Source organism: Sarcophilus harrisii, chromosome 3 (assembly GCF_902635505.1).
Source record: "Sarcophilus harrisii chromosome 3, mSarHar1.11, whole genome shotgun sequence".
NCBI lineage: Eukaryota > Metazoa > Chordata > Mammalia > Dasyuromorphia > Dasyuridae > Sarcophilus > Sarcophilus harrisii.
This window is the reverse complement of record NC_045428.1, coordinates 483,802,644-483,819,234: the sequence shown is the minus strand read 5'-3', so window position 1 is coordinate 483,819,234 and position 16,591 is coordinate 483,802,644. Positions and strand designations below refer to the sequence as shown.

General features: G+C 33.0%; 1 protein-coding gene across 1 annotated transcript in view; it reads left to right on the top strand.

Annotated features, from left to right (window-relative positions):
* LOC100926994 (protein NPAT) overlaps positions 1 to 16,591 on the top strand; it is a 47,904-nt gene that overhangs the window by 16,456 nt on the left and 14,857 nt on the right. The window contains exons 4-10 of the mRNA XM_003764259.4: positions 1,407 to 1,479; positions 2,893 to 2,933; positions 4,343 to 4,561; positions 5,832 to 5,916; positions 15,080 to 15,167; positions 15,888 to 15,979; positions 16,062 to 16,149. Coding sequence (XP_003764307.1) covers positions 1,407 to 1,479; positions 2,893 to 2,933; positions 4,343 to 4,561; positions 5,832 to 5,916; positions 15,080 to 15,167; positions 15,888 to 15,979; positions 16,062 to 16,149 — 686 coding nt within the window. The remainder of the gene's footprint in view (positions 1 to 1,406; positions 1,480 to 2,892; positions 2,934 to 4,342; positions 4,562 to 5,831; positions 5,917 to 15,079; positions 15,168 to 15,887; positions 15,980 to 16,061; positions 16,150 to 16,591) is intronic.

Sequence of the window (16,591 nt, the reverse complement as noted above, 5' to 3'; positions counted from 1 at the left end):
GTCTGCATTGGTACAGGAAGTTCATTCCTTGAAGTTCCTTATACCAATGAAATCACAAATCAAGTCCAAAAAAATAAATAACGTAATTCAATTTAAAATAATAATAACTGCTGGACACTGGATAGAACATGGGCCCTGAAGTCAGAAAGACCCGAGTTCAAATGCGGCCTCAGAGGCTTAACACTTTCTAGCTTTGTGACCCTGGGCAAGTCACTTAACCCCAATTGCCTTACCAAAAAAAAAAAAAAAGACAAAACTGAAGGGGGTGGAACAGTAATTTATTTTGATGAGCTATGAAAGGAAATTTTGCATGATGAAAAAATGTATTAGAATAGGTCACTGATGGAATTTTTTTTTTTCCTGAGGCATTTGGGATTACGTGACTTGCCTAGGGTCACACAGTTAGGAAGTGTTAAGTGTCTGAGGCCAGATTTGAACTCAGGTCCTCCTGACTTAAGGGCTGGTACTCCTATCTACTGTGCCACCTAGATGCCCCTTGAAATTTTTTTTAAAGAATTTTTTTAATATTTTAAAACAGAAAAATTTTAATTTGCTTCTATAGTTTGATCAACTCATCCTACAGGGAATGAGGACCTCAAAGAGATTTTTGTTCAGTTTTCCAGAATATAAATTCTAGGCTGTTTACCTTAATTAGTATCCTGAAATATCAATTTATATCCTGCAGTAAGCTGTGGAACTTAAGCTAACTAGATAAAGATTTGGGAAAGAAAATTTTGATATATTTTTATTTTTTTTGGTTTAAAATCCTCTGAGAGGAAAAATAAGCCTAGAAACCAGGATGTTATGGGAAGTATTCAAGGTCCGCTATAGATGTCTTATCTGCTAAGTTTCCAACTATAGTTAAGCCTATAACATGAAGCATCCAAAAACATTTAAGATAATTTCTTTTACATAAGCTGGGAATTTTATTAGTTTTGTTTTTGGAAACATTATAATTTTATGGAAAAGACCATTCTCTTAAGTGTGTCATAAACTAAATTCAACATAACTTTGCAGTTATCCCTAAAGCTGGCTTTTCTTTTGAGTTACTTTTCATGATATTATCAAAGCAGGAACTAGACATTTTTGTTTACTTATTTTAAAACTCTTGACTTATATTCAACCCCTGCTTTTTTGACTTCGCCTGAAGCATAATAGATTCTGCTCCAGCCTTTTACCTTTACTCTGTATGTATCTCCCTGTTTTAAATGTGTTTCCTGTAAACAACATATTGTAGGATTCTGACTTTTGATCCAGTCTGCTATCCGCCTCCTCTTTATGGGGGAGTTCATCCCATTCACATTTACAGTTAAAATTACTAATTCTGTATTTTTGACTTATATTCAAACTGAAAATTGAGTTATCTGCTAGAGACTTAATTAAGGAATGTTTCTCCTATATTTTAGAAACAACAAATGATGTCCCAGCAATGATGTCATCTCTATGGAAGAAATTAGACCATACACTTTCTCAAATCAGGTAACAAATATAGGATCATGGAATGCTTAATAATTTCAGAAGTAAAATCAGTTTGGGTCTTATCTTTAACAAAACCCATATAGTATAGCTTTTATAGAATTGTTCAAAGAGAGGATCTAGTATACTAAAACATAGGGATATTAATTTCTGTAACTTTCATTTAACCATTGGTTTAAAAAATAAGGTTTTTTAATTTAATGGGAAAATTTTAAGCTAAAATGAACTTTAGGTCTAATATGATACTCTTTTTTGACAGTTGAGAAAATGAAGGCATTAAGAATTAAAGACTTTCCCACAGTTGCCCATAAACTTATGTAGGCACTAGCAAAAGTTAAATCTTCTAACTCTCTGTCATCTACTCTACCAGGATACCTTTCCTTTTTTGAACTCAGAAGAATGTTATTTTTATTTATTATTGTTGTTGTTATTTTATCATCATCATTTTGCCATCTTTGTGGAAAAATATTTCATATGCCCAAGGGCTTTGGTTATTTTATTTGTTCATATATAAGATACTAAGTGGAGAGCCCTCTCTGGCAAATGTCAAGACTTGAATGGAATACTCAATTTCAGCTAGAGAAATAATATAGATACAGAATTACAGGCTTCTAACCAAATAGGATATGACTTTTTAGTTCATGTCTTATTTCAAATGACACAGAATTATAGAAAAAAACCTCTTAGTGTAGGATAGGTTGAATTTATTTAACTAGTTGGTCTTTTATATCTACCTGGCAAGATACAGATCATATTGGCTTTATTGATTTCAGTTTTTTTATTAGTTTGATAAAATAAGGAAATGATTTAGCTTTTATTTGTGGATGCTAGCACAAATTTTTCTTATTTGTACATCATGAAAATTTCAGACCTCATTGGGGCAGTGTCCCTACTCTGTAAGTCACATGTTTATAACATTGTAAGATCCTTAAAACACTTTTCTTGTAATGGTTCTCTGAGAGGCAATAATAAAATTGTCCTGAATCTATAGATGAAAATAAGCCCAAAAGAAGTCATATATCCAGGACCCAATCTTTCCATTCCAAACACCTGACACAACTCTTCTCATGCCCCACTGCCCACTCTTCTTCACCCCCACAAAGACATCAAAGAATAGCATGGCATAAAAGAAGGAATTTATTTGAAAAGACTTTTTCCATGTGACACTTTTTTTAGAAATTCTAAAGTAAATCTAAAATGTAAGCAGCAGCTGTACCTTATCTTTAGTTTTTTAAATTAAAACTAATTTTATGCATTCTGTCAAATTTCCCTGCCCCACAGGATATGCAAGCGACAGATGTCACTTTTTTGGCCAGACCTTTATTTCAAGTGTAACTGTACTTAAAACCAAAATGTCATGTATACATGGAACATTTGCTAAGTATTTTTTGATAACCACTTCATTGTATTTGGTAGGAGCATGCAGAGTTCCCCAGGGTTTGCTGCTAATCAGAGAGGTTCGTATTCAGCTTTTACAGTAAGTTCAAACAAATGCTGAGCAGAGCACTCTTAATTATGACTGATTATCTGGTCATTCTTTTCACTGCAGAACTTCTGTCCATGGACAATGAGCCAGATTATATTAGGAAAATGGATAAAGTATTTTGAATGTAATATTTCCATTTAAAATGTTAAATATGTATATACAGATACACACATACACAAACATTTTATTTGTTTCCTGCTTGCCCCATTTTTAAATGAAATAAGGTTTTTCATCCTTTACTCTCTCATACCTCTTTAAATATCAAGAGTTTCTAAATAAGCAAGCAGTGTGAAATGGAGATTCATGGTTTCTTATAAGGTTTTTTGTGTTTTTTTTTTTGTATTCTGCTCTGTGTTGTTGCTCTTTGTTATTTGGTATTTTAAATTCAAGTTTGTTTGTTTGTTTGTTTGTTTGTTTGTTTGTTTGTTTAAATCAAATGTTTCTAAATCCAGGGAGTTTTACCAATATGATCAACCCACCCTTCCCTGTTAGTCCCATTGTTAATAACCTAGTTACTAACTCCTATTTATTTGTATGCCTGCTTCTAGACTTACATTCCTTATAGGTTGAATTATTACTCTTTTGCTTAAATTTCTTTAGTGACATCACCCTTTTACCCAATGAGTAAAGTGGAAACTCTTTTGCCTGGCACTCAAGAATCTCCTTAAATCATTACTTCACTGCTTCTATAGATTTATCTTATACTTCCCTCTAATAAAACAAAACTACTTTGAATTTCCCATAAGCACTGTTCACTCAGCAACTTCTGTGCCTTGGGGTTCATAATGTTTCCATGGGTTTATGATGCCCTTCCTTTCCTTCTACCTCTCAAACCTTTATCCTTTTAAGCCAGATTCATATAATACACTCCTCTTCATTGACTAATATCCTTAGTCAGTATTCATATCTTCACTCCAGCCCACTTGGACATCTTTAATAAAATTATGTAATATTTCTGTTAGTCTTTGTTTATGTATAACATCTCTCTACTATTAATGGTGAGAACAATATGATATCTGAACTTTATATCTCAGCCATACTGAGTACAGTTCAGCATTCACAGTAGACACTAAATTATTAATTATTGATTTTAAACTGAATCTCACAATTTAAGAAAGGTTTTGTTGGAATTAATATGAAAAAAAAAAGTTACAATAGAAACCTAAACTAAACACAGGATAAAATTACACATTTGTTTGTCTCTGCAATATATGTATTGTATATATACAAGTTGACAGATGTACTTTTCCCCCCCTCACTTAAGATGTACTGTATTAGATAATATATATTTTTTACATTTCCTAAGCCATTGTTTTATTAAGTTTTAAGGTTATTGTCTGTGGACTACCATTTATATTTTTAAAACATTCATCTTTTTAGCACGTACAAGAAGTGGAATTGCAGAGATGAAACGACAGCGAAAGTTTGCATCTCAGGCAGTTACCATCAATTCAGAGCTCTCATCTCTGCCTTATCAGACGGGACAATATGCTTCAACTCCTTTGACAGCTACACAGGTCATCAGACCAATGAATCAAAATACAACTCAGTTTCGAACAAATTCTGCTTTTGTTTCACAGCCTCCTGACAACATTACCAGTAAGTTTCAATATTTTGTTTACTATCATTGATACAGTTCTGGTCTCATTATCGTCTATATGTAAATACCTAAATCATTTTTTAAAATTACAACTTGCTATGTAATGATTAACTGATGGATTTAGCTCTTTTCAACAATGAGGTGATTCAGGCCAATTTCAATAGATTTGGGATGGAAAGAGCCACCTACATCTAGAAGAAGGACTGGGGGATTGAATGTGGATCACAACATTGTATTTTCACCTTTTTTGTTGTGGTTTGCTTGCTTTTTTTTCTTTCTTTTTTTTTTTTTTTCTTTTTGATCTGATTTTTCTTGTGCAGCATGATAAATGTGGAAATATGTTTAGAAGACTTGCACGTTCAATTGCATTGAATTACTTACTATCGGGGAGAGGGATGGGAGAAAAATTTGGAACATAAGATTTTGCAAGGGTAAATGTTGAAAACTTTTTGTATGTATTTTGAAAATAAGAAGCTATTAAAAATGTTTAAAATGTAAAAAAATAAAATTACTTGGTGGTTATCATGGGTAAACTTTGTAGTTTTTAACTGGACCATATATGAAAATAAAATTGAAAATAATCCACCCGTTATATAAAAAAATAATATATCTTGATAATGCCCTTTACAAAGAGATGTTTGGCACAGAAGACAAATTGTACAATTGGATAGCATCAGTTATGCGGGTGAACTATCCAGAATAGTGTTTTCATTTTGAATTTGCTAGATAGCTGAAGCTGTATGCAGTTTTCTCTCCAATAAAAATAATTTATAATTTTTCCTTAGAACTTTATGAACTGAAATATAAATATATTTATTATATATAAATTTATTATATATAAATATATAAATATAAACTGAAATAGTTTATTTTAATTTTTGCCTTAATGAAAAAATAATGTCATTTAATAAAGAATATGGGAAAAGGAGAGAGAAGCAGAACTTGCAGTTAAGGAAAACCTGGAAAAGAAAACTTAGGTCCAATTTGAGATGAAGAAAATTGGTTTAAAATATATGTAAATCACTTCATTTGTAAATCTCCCTACATCTTTCTGTTCTATCTAAAACTCAACATTATTCTTTCCTACATTTCTGTCTGTCCAACAGCAGAAGAGAATCTCTTAATATTCAAGGTAATCAAACTTTAAAATAATGCTTCATTTCTATAGTGTTATTTATCCTTGAAGCTCAAATTTTTATATTATGCAACTTAACTAGATTTTTAATGGTTAGTTTCAGTATTGAATGGGACTCTGTATTTTTTTCCTAGCTACAGATTCTTTACATATTGTAGTACCTGTACCTCAAGAACGAAAAATTCATTCCAGCTTAATGTCTCCTGGAAGACGAAAAAGGTAGGTATTTTTCTTTTTCTTTTTTTTTTTTTTACAAGATGAGGCACTTATATCTAAAACAAAATTGAGACAGTGTGCTAAGATAATTGTATCCTGAATATACTAGGAGATCTGGGCCAACTTCCCAAGCCTCTTTATTAGAAAGACAATGATAAATAGAACATATTATTTTTAGGGCTGAATAAAGCATTGTATGTCTAGGATCCATGTTCCTATCCAGTTGGATAATAGAACAGAAAGCATCTTGATGATTGGGGGAAAAAAAATCCTGATACATTCTGTTGAACCTCTGATTAAAAAAGAATATATTCATCACCGTTTTTGTTGATGAGTCTCTCCAAACTTAATTGATGACATGCGTTGTTTCACTAGCCCTATACTTAAAGTCTTAGCGCATGATAAAACCTGTAATATTTATAGAATAGGACTTTAATTGAGGTTCTGAATCATATTTATTAGTTGAATATATTTGGACTAATTTGTGGAATCATAGATTGAGAGTCAGTAGTTTTCCCTCCTTTTTTGTTTTGATTTTTAGCAAGTCAATGGTTTTTTAAAAAATTTAGATATTTTATTATTTTCTCAATTATATGTAAAAATAATTAACTTTATTTTTTTTTAAAGTTTGAGTTCCAGATTCTCTGACACTGTCCCATCTTCATCATTGAGAAGGCAAGCAATGTGATAGGTGTTATGCATGTCAGTTGTGCAAATATATTTCCATATTATTCATGTGAAAGAAAACAGATTTTAAATAATAATAAATTTTTTTAAAAAAAAAAATCTGCTTCAGTCTGCATTCCATTTCTATCAGTTTTTTCTCTGAAGATGGATAGCATTTTTCATTATAGGTACTTCAGAAATGTGTTAGAGCTTTGTATTGCTGGAAATAGCCAAATCACTCATGATTGCTATTACTCTGAAATTTTCTTCTGTTTCTGCTCACTTCACTTTGCATCAATTTATGTAAGTTTTTTTGAAAGCATCCTGCTTATCACTCATAGCACAGTAGTATTCCATCACAATCATAAATCACAACTTGTTCAGCCATTTCCCAGTTGATGGTCAATCCCCTCAACTTGCAGTTATTTTCCCTTTTTTTTTGTTTAAATGTCTTTGGGATACAAACCTTGTAATGGCATTGTTAGGTCAAAGGGTATGTGTAGTTTTAGTCTTGGGCATAGTTCCAAATTGTTCTATGGAATGATTGGATCAATTTACAACTCTGCTACCATTGCATTAGTGTCCCAATATACCCATATCTCCAGCATTTGTCATTTTCCTTTTCTGTTGTATTAGCCAATCTGATAATTGTGACATCATACTAAAGAATTGTTTTTATTTATTTTCTCTAATAGTGATTTAGAGCATTTTTTTTTCCTTTTGACTAAAGATATATTTGCTTTCTTCATCTGAAAAGTTCCTTGTTGATATTCTTTCACCATTTGACAGATTTTGTGAGGCATTGATCCACACCTACTTTCTGCAGTACTGTTTTTCAATTTTTCCAGCTGCTTTTGTCACCTAGTAACTTCTTGTTCCAAAAGCTGGGAGTGTTTAGGTTTATCAAACACTAGATTACTGTGGTCATTTACATTTGAGTCTTGTGCAGCTAATCTATTCCACTGATCCACCATTCTTCTTCTTTGATGGTACCATATAGTTTTTATAATTACCAATTTATTAAAGTTTGAAAACTAATACTGCTAAACTACCTTTTTCCCTTTTGTTCTTTTCATTGATTCCCATGATATTTTGAATGTTTGTTCTTTCGGGTGAATTTTGTTGTGATTTTTTTTTTCTGGTTTTTCTAATTTTTTATTTATATATCATTGAATAGATTAATTTAGATAGAATTATTTTTAACATGTTGGCTCAGATTCCTCATGTGTTGTCTGCTGCTCTTGTGGTTTCCAGAATCCAGACACCTGTACCTGGAAGTATATCTTCTTGTGAGCAGATGATGATGATACATGGAGACTGAGAGGCAGTTGCTGTTCTCTGACCTCCCCACTGAGAGATCGTTGCAATATCTGACCTTTCTCCTCTTCCCTCTGCCTCTAATTTATTTCATTCCCTGTTCACAAGCAAAACCTGTGTCAGTAAAGGCTGCCCCACAGCTCCCTCAAGTATCACAATCCACAGCTGGGGAGGCTCTCGGAGAATTGACCTGCCCTTTCACCTAGGCATGGTCCTTAACACTAATGAGCAATTGATATTCCAGTTGCTGCTCTGACTATATGAAAATTGTTTTTCATATTAAAAAAAGTAATTTTATTCATATAGTTTGTGTATTTGCCTTGACAGATAGATTCCCAAGTATATTTTTATTGTTCATAGTTAAAGTAAATGGAATTTCTCTTTTTATCTTTTGCTATTGCATTTTGTTGGTAATATATTAAATTGCTGATGAGTGATGTGATTTTTATTTTTTACATCATGCAACTTTACTGAAGTTGTTAAATATTTTACCTAGTTCATTCTCTAGGATTCTTTAAATATACCATCAAATTATCTGCCAAAAGTACTAATTTCATACCTTCATTGTCCATTTTAACTTCTTCAGGTTTTTTTTTTCCCTTCTCTTATTGCTATAGCTAGCATAATAGGTTTTTTTTTTGTTTTTTTTTTAAATTAAATAACTTTTTATTGACAGAACCCATGCCAGGGTAATTTTTTACATTATCCCTTGCACTCACTTCTATTCCGATTTTTCCCCTCCCTCCCTCCACCCTCTCCCCAAGATGGCAAGCAGTCCTATACATGTTAAATAGATTACAATAGATCTTGGATACACTATATGTGTGCAGAACCGAACAGTTTTGTTGTTCAGGGAGAATTGGATTTAGAAGGTATAAATAACCTGGGAAGAAGAACAAAAGTGCAAGCAGTTTACATTCATTTCCTAATGTTCTTTCTTTGGGTATAGTTGCTTCTGTCCATCCTTGATCAATTGAAACTAAGTTAGATCTTGTCTTTGTTGAAGAAATCCACTTCCTTCAGAATACATCCTCATACAGTATCCTTGTTGAGGTATATAATGATTTCCTGGTTCTGCTCATTTCGCTCTAGCTAGCATAATAGTGGTGATGATAGGAATCCTTGCTTTACCCAGATCTTATTAGGAAAAGTCTAGCTTATACTCATTATAGATGATCCTTGCTGACAGCTTTAGATAGATACTATTCCATTTCATTGATTCCTATGCTTTCTGGTGTTACTTAAAAAAAACAAATTAGAATGAGTGTGATATTTTGTCAAAAATTTTCTCTGCATCTCTAGATAATTTTTGTTGGTTTTGTTATTAATATGGTCAATAGTTTTTGAAATATTGAACCAGCCCTTCCTTTGTGGCAAAAATACCTCCATGATCATAATATGTGTGATCTTTGGGATATATTGCTGTGATCTCCTTACTATTAAAATATTTACATCAGTATTCATTAGGGAAATTGGTCTATAATTCTTGTCTTTTTGCTTTTCCTGATTCGGGTATCAGCACTGTTTGTATCACAAAAGGAATTTGGTAGCATTCCTTTTCAGCTATTTTTCCTAATGGTTTATGTAGTATTAGAATTAATTGTTCTTTAAATATTCTGTAGAATTAGTTGTGAAGCCTCTACTTCTAGGGATTTTTACTTGGGGAGCAGTTGATGTAATGTTAAATTTCTTTTTCTAGATAGGATTAAGTATTCTACTTTCTCTTCTGTTAATTTAGACAACTTATATTTTTCACTAAGATTATCAGTTTTTTTGCCATGTAATTAAGCACAATAGCTCCTAGTAATTGCTTTAATATCCTCTTCATTGGTAGGAAATTCACCATTTTCATTTCTGATATTGTTAATTTTATTGTTTGTTTTTCATAAAAAAATAGTTTTATTTATAGTTCAATGTTTTTCTTTCAGTTTTATTAATCTCTCCTTTGATAATCAAAATTTCCAATTTGGTGTTTAATTAGGGATTTTTAATTTGTTCTCTTTTGGTTTTGGTTGTACACCCAATTCATTGATCTCTTCTTTCTCTGTATTATTGATGTATTTAGATACAAAAGTTCCCTTTAGTACTGATTTGGCTGATCATAAATTTTGGTATATTTTCTTATTGATTAAATGTTATTTTTATGGCACTTTGATCTGAGGATATAATTAATATTTATGCTTTTCTGCATTTGATTGTGAGGTTTTCCTCTAACTGATTTTTTTCCCCTAATTGACTTTTGTATGGATGCCATGTGCCAGTGAGAAAATTCTATTCATCTTCTTAACTTCTTTCTCTTTATTTTGTGGTTAGATCTGTCTGATTCTGTGAGGGGAAAGTTGTGGTCCTCCCATAATGTTTTATTGTCTGTCTCTTCCTGTAACCCATTTAGGTAGATTTTAGGTACTATATATATATATGTTTAGTATTGATATTACTTTATTGTGTATAATACATTTTAGCACCTAGTAGTTTCCGTGCTCATCCCTTTTAATTAGATTTATTTTCTTTTTTGCTTTGCCTGAGATCATGGTTACTATCCTTGCTTTTTTTTTTTTAACTTTCAGCTGAAGATTCAGCTGAAATTCTGCTCCATCTTCTTACCTTTACTCTGTATGTGTCTCTGCTTCAAATGTCTTTCTTAATAAACAATATATTGTCTGATCCTGGTTTTTAATACATTCTGCTATCATATTTTCACTTTTTAGGTGAGTTCATCCCATTCACAGTTATGATTTCCCTCAATCCTATATTTTTCTATCCAATTGAGTATATGTTTTTCCTTCTTTTGGCCAATTTGAATCAGAGTAAAGTTCAAGCATTGCTCACCAATCCTTCTTTCCCCACTTCTCCTACATCATGTAGGAGATAATTTATTCCATTCTACTTCTCCCTTCCCTCTTTTCCTGGTTTTTCCCTCTTTTTCACTTTTTCACTACTCAGTTTTTGTTAATTAATATGCCATTTCATCATGGTCAACTTACCCTTGCCCTCTCTATACATACCTCCTAAATGGCCTAATAATGATATTTTTCTGTGTAGGAAGGTAAACAATCAACGGGTTTTCCCCTTGCTTTTTTTCAGAGCTAGTTCTGGGGGTGAAGTCTTGAAGTTTTCTGTTCTTCCAAGGTGTTATGATATAAGAAAAAGTGTCATTAGTGTTCTCCTGTCATGTAAGCAACCACAAGTACTGTTTTCTATCCTTGAGCTGTGACTAGAATCCCTACTCCTTTGTGGCCAGAAACTCTAGTATGGTAGTGTTCCTCGTTGCACCTGGAACTGAATATAAACAATGCAACAGAGTTCTCCCCCAGTGCCAGCAGAGGATCCTTTTTCTCTTTCTGACCATTTGTCCATCCCCTTTACCATCTGTGGGCTACTAGCTCCAGAAGCTGCTGCCAGATTCATTCAGTCCTAAGGCCTGGTACTTACTGGCTTGCACTAGGTATTACCCACTGCTGACTGCCTTGCACAGAAATTCAGAACAGACCTCACTGCTGCTTATTCAGTGGACTAAGTTCCTGTCTTACTCAACTGAGATAGACCTTTCCTGCCAACCTTCTAAGTTGTCATGGGCTAGAATATTATTTTGCCCAATCCTTTTGTTGTTTTGCCACCCCAGAAATCATTTTGAGGTGTCAGTTTAAATTTGTTTGGAAGAGAATTTGGGAGGTGTTGAGTGAATAACTACCTTTACTATCTTGGCTCTGCCTCTACAAATCAGTGATTTTTGATTATCTTTTTTGTCGATTTTAAAATAAGGGTTATTTTGTCACTACCTATTAGTAATATTTTTTAGAAAGTTTTGATGTTAGTAAAAAGTAACATAAAAATATACTACACAGGGTCTGTCTTTTGCTACATTTCCTCTTTAATACATGGTTTGGGTTTTATGTGAATGTATACTTTAATAGACATAGACAAGTGTTTCAGGTTTTCCTGTTGGCTTTAGCATATTTTAATAATTGGTAATAGAATCTCTAAATCCTGCTTTATTACAACCATTTCTAATGGTGCAGGACCTTTCTGTTTTAATTTATTGTATTAGACTATAAGCTTGTTGAGTACAGGCAAAAACAGACAGTTAATAAACATTTGTTATGTTTTTTATTAGTTGGGCTACAAACAAAACTTTACTGACATACTGCTTTCTCACCTTCTGCAGTTTGGTTCTAGCATTTAATTCTATATTTGGGATGCTTCGAAAGATATATTTCCCTTGATTGATTGACCGTCCAAAATAATCAAAATAATATCACTATGTTAGAGTCAAGTTACTGTGACCAACTACTTGGTCAGACCAATACAAGCTCAGTGCTCTGCCACAGGTCAGATACAAGTAGTCCTTATGAACATTTGGGATGGATTCTCTAACTTTGTGCATTTTGTGTTTCTTTGAGCTACTTCAATTCTGCTTTGCTCATAGGGCATGTCATTTTGGGTGATCCTGTACTAGGATCTCCCATGTCATACAAGTGATTCTAAAGTTCTCAAGAGAGACTTTGAAAGTGTCCTTATATTGCCTCTTCTGGCCACCTTGTTAGTGCGTTGTGGCAAACGTACATTTGTCATTTGAACAATACGGCCAGCCCAAAGGAGTTGCACTTTCTGCAGCAGATTTTGAATGCTTGGCAAAAGTTCAAGAAAGTATCTCAGTGTCTGATATTTATTCTGCCAAGTGATCTTCAGAATCTTCCTTAAGACAATTCAAATAGAAGCAATTCAGCTTCCTAGAATGGTGCTGATACACTGTTTAAGTTTCACAGGCATACAACAATGAGGTCAGCACAACAGCTCTGTAGACCTTTAGATTGGTAATTTACCATCTCTCCTCTCCCACACTTTCCCTTGGAGTCTCTCAAACACTGAGTTAGCTCTGGCAACATGTGTGTCAGTCTCATTATCAATGTGCACATTGCTGAAAAGTATACTGCCAAAGTAAGTGAACTTCTCCACAGCATTTAGAACTTTCACATTTGATATAATTAGTGATTTCACATATGGATGGTGTGATGCTGGAATACCTATGTTTTCTTCTTGCTAATTGTTAAGCCAAAATTAGTACATGCAGTAGGGAATCCATAATTTATTGTTTCTCAGCTTTAGAAGCAGCAAGCCTCTACAATCATCTGTAAGCAAAAAATCATATGCCAGCACTCCCAAGCCAAGTTTTGGTTTGTGGCTTTTTCAAATTGAAGAATTTACATTAGTGTAGTAGCTGATTTTGATGTCATGTTTATCTTCATTGAAGACATTTGATATAGTGGCTGAAAATGTCATACTAAACATGGGAGCAAACACACGACTTTGTTTCACTCTATTAGTGACTGGGAAAGCTTGGGAGCATTGTCTGTTTTCCAGAACCTTGGCAAGCATGGCATTATGAAATTAATATATTATACTGATAAACTTCTCTGAGCAACCAAATTTTGCCATAATTTCCCATAAGCTCTCACATTTGATAGTATCAAAGGCCTTGGTCACATTTACAAATGTTGTATATAGACTTCTGTGTTGTTTCTGACATTTCTCCTAGGGTTGTTGGACAGCAAAAACCATATCAACTGTTCCTTGGTCCCTTCAGAAGCCACACTGGCTCTAAAGTAGATGACCTTTTTCTATAAGTACGGTCAACTTATTAAGGAGGACTCTGTCAAGAATCTTGGCAGCAATGACTAAGAGCTGAACAATGGAGGCATCCTTTAAATTCCAGAGTATAAGCTCCTCTTGCTATATAATCTGGAAGATTTCAAGTTAGTTTTATGTAAACAATGGACTCCCCCTCCCTTGTAAATCTCAACTGGAATAGAATCAGCATCAGATGCTTTACCACACAAAAGTAGCTTAATAGCATTCAAAACCTTTCAGTTTTTTAAAACCATTCAGTTGGAACTTCAGCTAGAAAATGACTGATTTCAACCTGAGGTAATAGCATATTTTGGCTTCAGCATTGATTGATGAGAACACTATGGAAGTGTTCAATACATTTCTCTTGGATCATGTCCTTAACACTAATCAGTGTGCCTGTATCCAGAATGAATAGTTGAGATGCACTATAAGACTTTGGCCCAAAAATAATTTTCAATGTATCGTACAAGCACTTTGCACTTTGCATTGTTACTATCAACATAAAGCTGAATTTCATCTTGCTTTTTACTAAACCAAGAATCCTGCATTGATTATACTTTATTTTCAATGGAATTGAATGCTACCTTCTTAGAAGTGGATGAACTATGCTGTTGGTACATAGTCTGTAGAGTTCTCATGAAGATGATGTTGGTTTTGCAGTCAAAACTAATCTAGTAAACAATTCGTATGCCTTCCAAAAGGAGTGAACTATAGACTTATAACAATGAAATTTCCACTTGTGAAAGTTCCACTGAACTTCCATGCAGTGCTTATCTTCCATAATGAAGAATTCTGATGAGGTCAAGGAAAACTTTTATAAAGACCTGCACATGCTTATTATAATAAGCACATGTATACAATGTGTGCTAAAAAAGGACAAGCTTATAATTCTGGGTGACTTTAATTCTAGAGTAAACACAGACTACTGGGGGCATGACAGGGAGTCCTCGAGAGGAATGGAGTTAGAAACAGCAATAACATCGTCACTTAACTACCAAAGATTTGTGCATCTCATGACCAATACTATATTCCCTTTATCTAAATTCAGTAAAACTTCATGATTGTATCCTCACAGCAAACATTGGCATTTAATAGACTGAATATAAAGAGAGAGGCAGGATGTGAGATGGAGGAAGGCATTATGTGCTGCAGAGTGCTGGACTGATTAAAAATATATCCCTTCCAAGCTGAATACTTTGCATTCATCAAAAGCAGTGGCCCCAAGGCAAAAAGCCTATCAGAAGAACTAATGTCAACAAATTAGAGCTCTTTGAGAGGGAACAATTTGTTGCTAACTTGGAGGGTGATAACTAACTTGGTGATTAGGCTTTTGTCTCAAGTCATCAGGCAACATACAGTCAACCTGTCATAGATCCCTTCTGAAAACCCTTCTAGGGACATAATCTGATTTTGTATTTTCCTGCCACACCCATGAAAAGCTACAGAGAGGCATCAGATTAATAATGATGAAAACAAAAATAATAACTTATTATTCTATTAAAGTTTGTAGAAAGGCATTACCAGACTTAATAAAAGTCTTTTTTATATGTTTCAGTGAATCTCAAAGAAAAAACATCACATTTTCTGGACCTCAGTCCACAGTTAGAAATTTTCAGGATCCAAATGCATTTACAGTAGAAAAAGTAAGTGAACCCTAATTCCAAAGCATTATATTCATTCCACTCTTCTTTTAATCCTATGTAGTATTGGTAGAAGACATTGTGATTAAATATAATCTTTATTGATGAAAACATTATTAGATATTTAATAATCTAAATAAATCTTAAACTAAAATTTTGGTTAAAAACTCATTTGTTTGGACAAAAATCTGAAAACAAGTGACACTAAGTTCTTAAATTAGCAATGTGATATAATACATCTTAATTATTCATAGTGATAATAGGATTCTTAAGTTCTCCGTTAAGTAACTAGTAGCATTTATTTTCCTGTTATGGAAATCCACTGTTCCAAAGCATTAGTGGTTATATGGCTATCATATCAATATCAAAATATATATGTATTCGTATCACAGTGCACCTTATGTGCACATTATTTTAAAATTCAGAATGAGACTTGGTCTCTTTGAAAACAGACCTTCAATGTAATGAAAGTATACTATTAAGAGAAAAAAATGGGAAATTGTCTCATAAGGGAAAATAGTAGGTAACTGATGAAGGGGAAATTGTCTCATGTGGGAAGAAAGGTTGACAGAGCTGCTCCCTAAACAAAATTCATTGGGAAGAAGTAACTTCAGTCTCATCCCAGAGTTCGACTGTTTAGTTGACATCTGATAATTCCATTAAAATTATAAAATTTCTTTTTTATGGCTTTTTAATAATTTTTGATAATTTTCTTTTTTTCAGCAAATGGTTATTGAAAATGCCAGAGAAAAAATACTAAGCAACAAATCTCTACAAGAGAAACTTGCAGAAAATATTAACAAATTCTTGATTAGGTAAAACATAAATCAAAATATCAAATTAATCTTATCCAATCTAAAATATTTGTGCTTAAAATATGTCTTATGTTGGTTCCAGTGACAGTAACATTGCTCAAGTACCCAAGCAAGCAGATAGCAATCCTACTGAACAAGAAGCTTCAATTGATGAAATCCTGGGACTTCAGGCATGTACAAATATAGATAAGAGAGAAATAGTGTGTGAGTGTGTGTGTGTGTGTGTGCATGCATGTGCACACACGCACGCTCAAAGTATAAAATGTTGTTTATATTTGCACTGATTCTTAGAGGTTTCTGTATAAATTTATTTATTAATCTATGAATTATTAGACCTTTAATTTTTTCACCATTAATTCAGGACTGGTTCTTTAGACTTGTGGTGTATTTTCTCTTCAAAAAGGAAAACAGTTATTAAATAATAGAAATTAGCCAGCAACCTTGAAAATAATTATGTGGAATGTTTATTCGTTTTTTGTTTTTTAAATCTCATCACTTTTTTTCAAGTCGAATGACTGACTACATGGAAGTGAAGTTAAAGTATGCTCAATAGGACAAGCATTGTGAAAGTAGAAGGGTCTGTTTATTTTTCAAGTGTGTGGAACATATGTG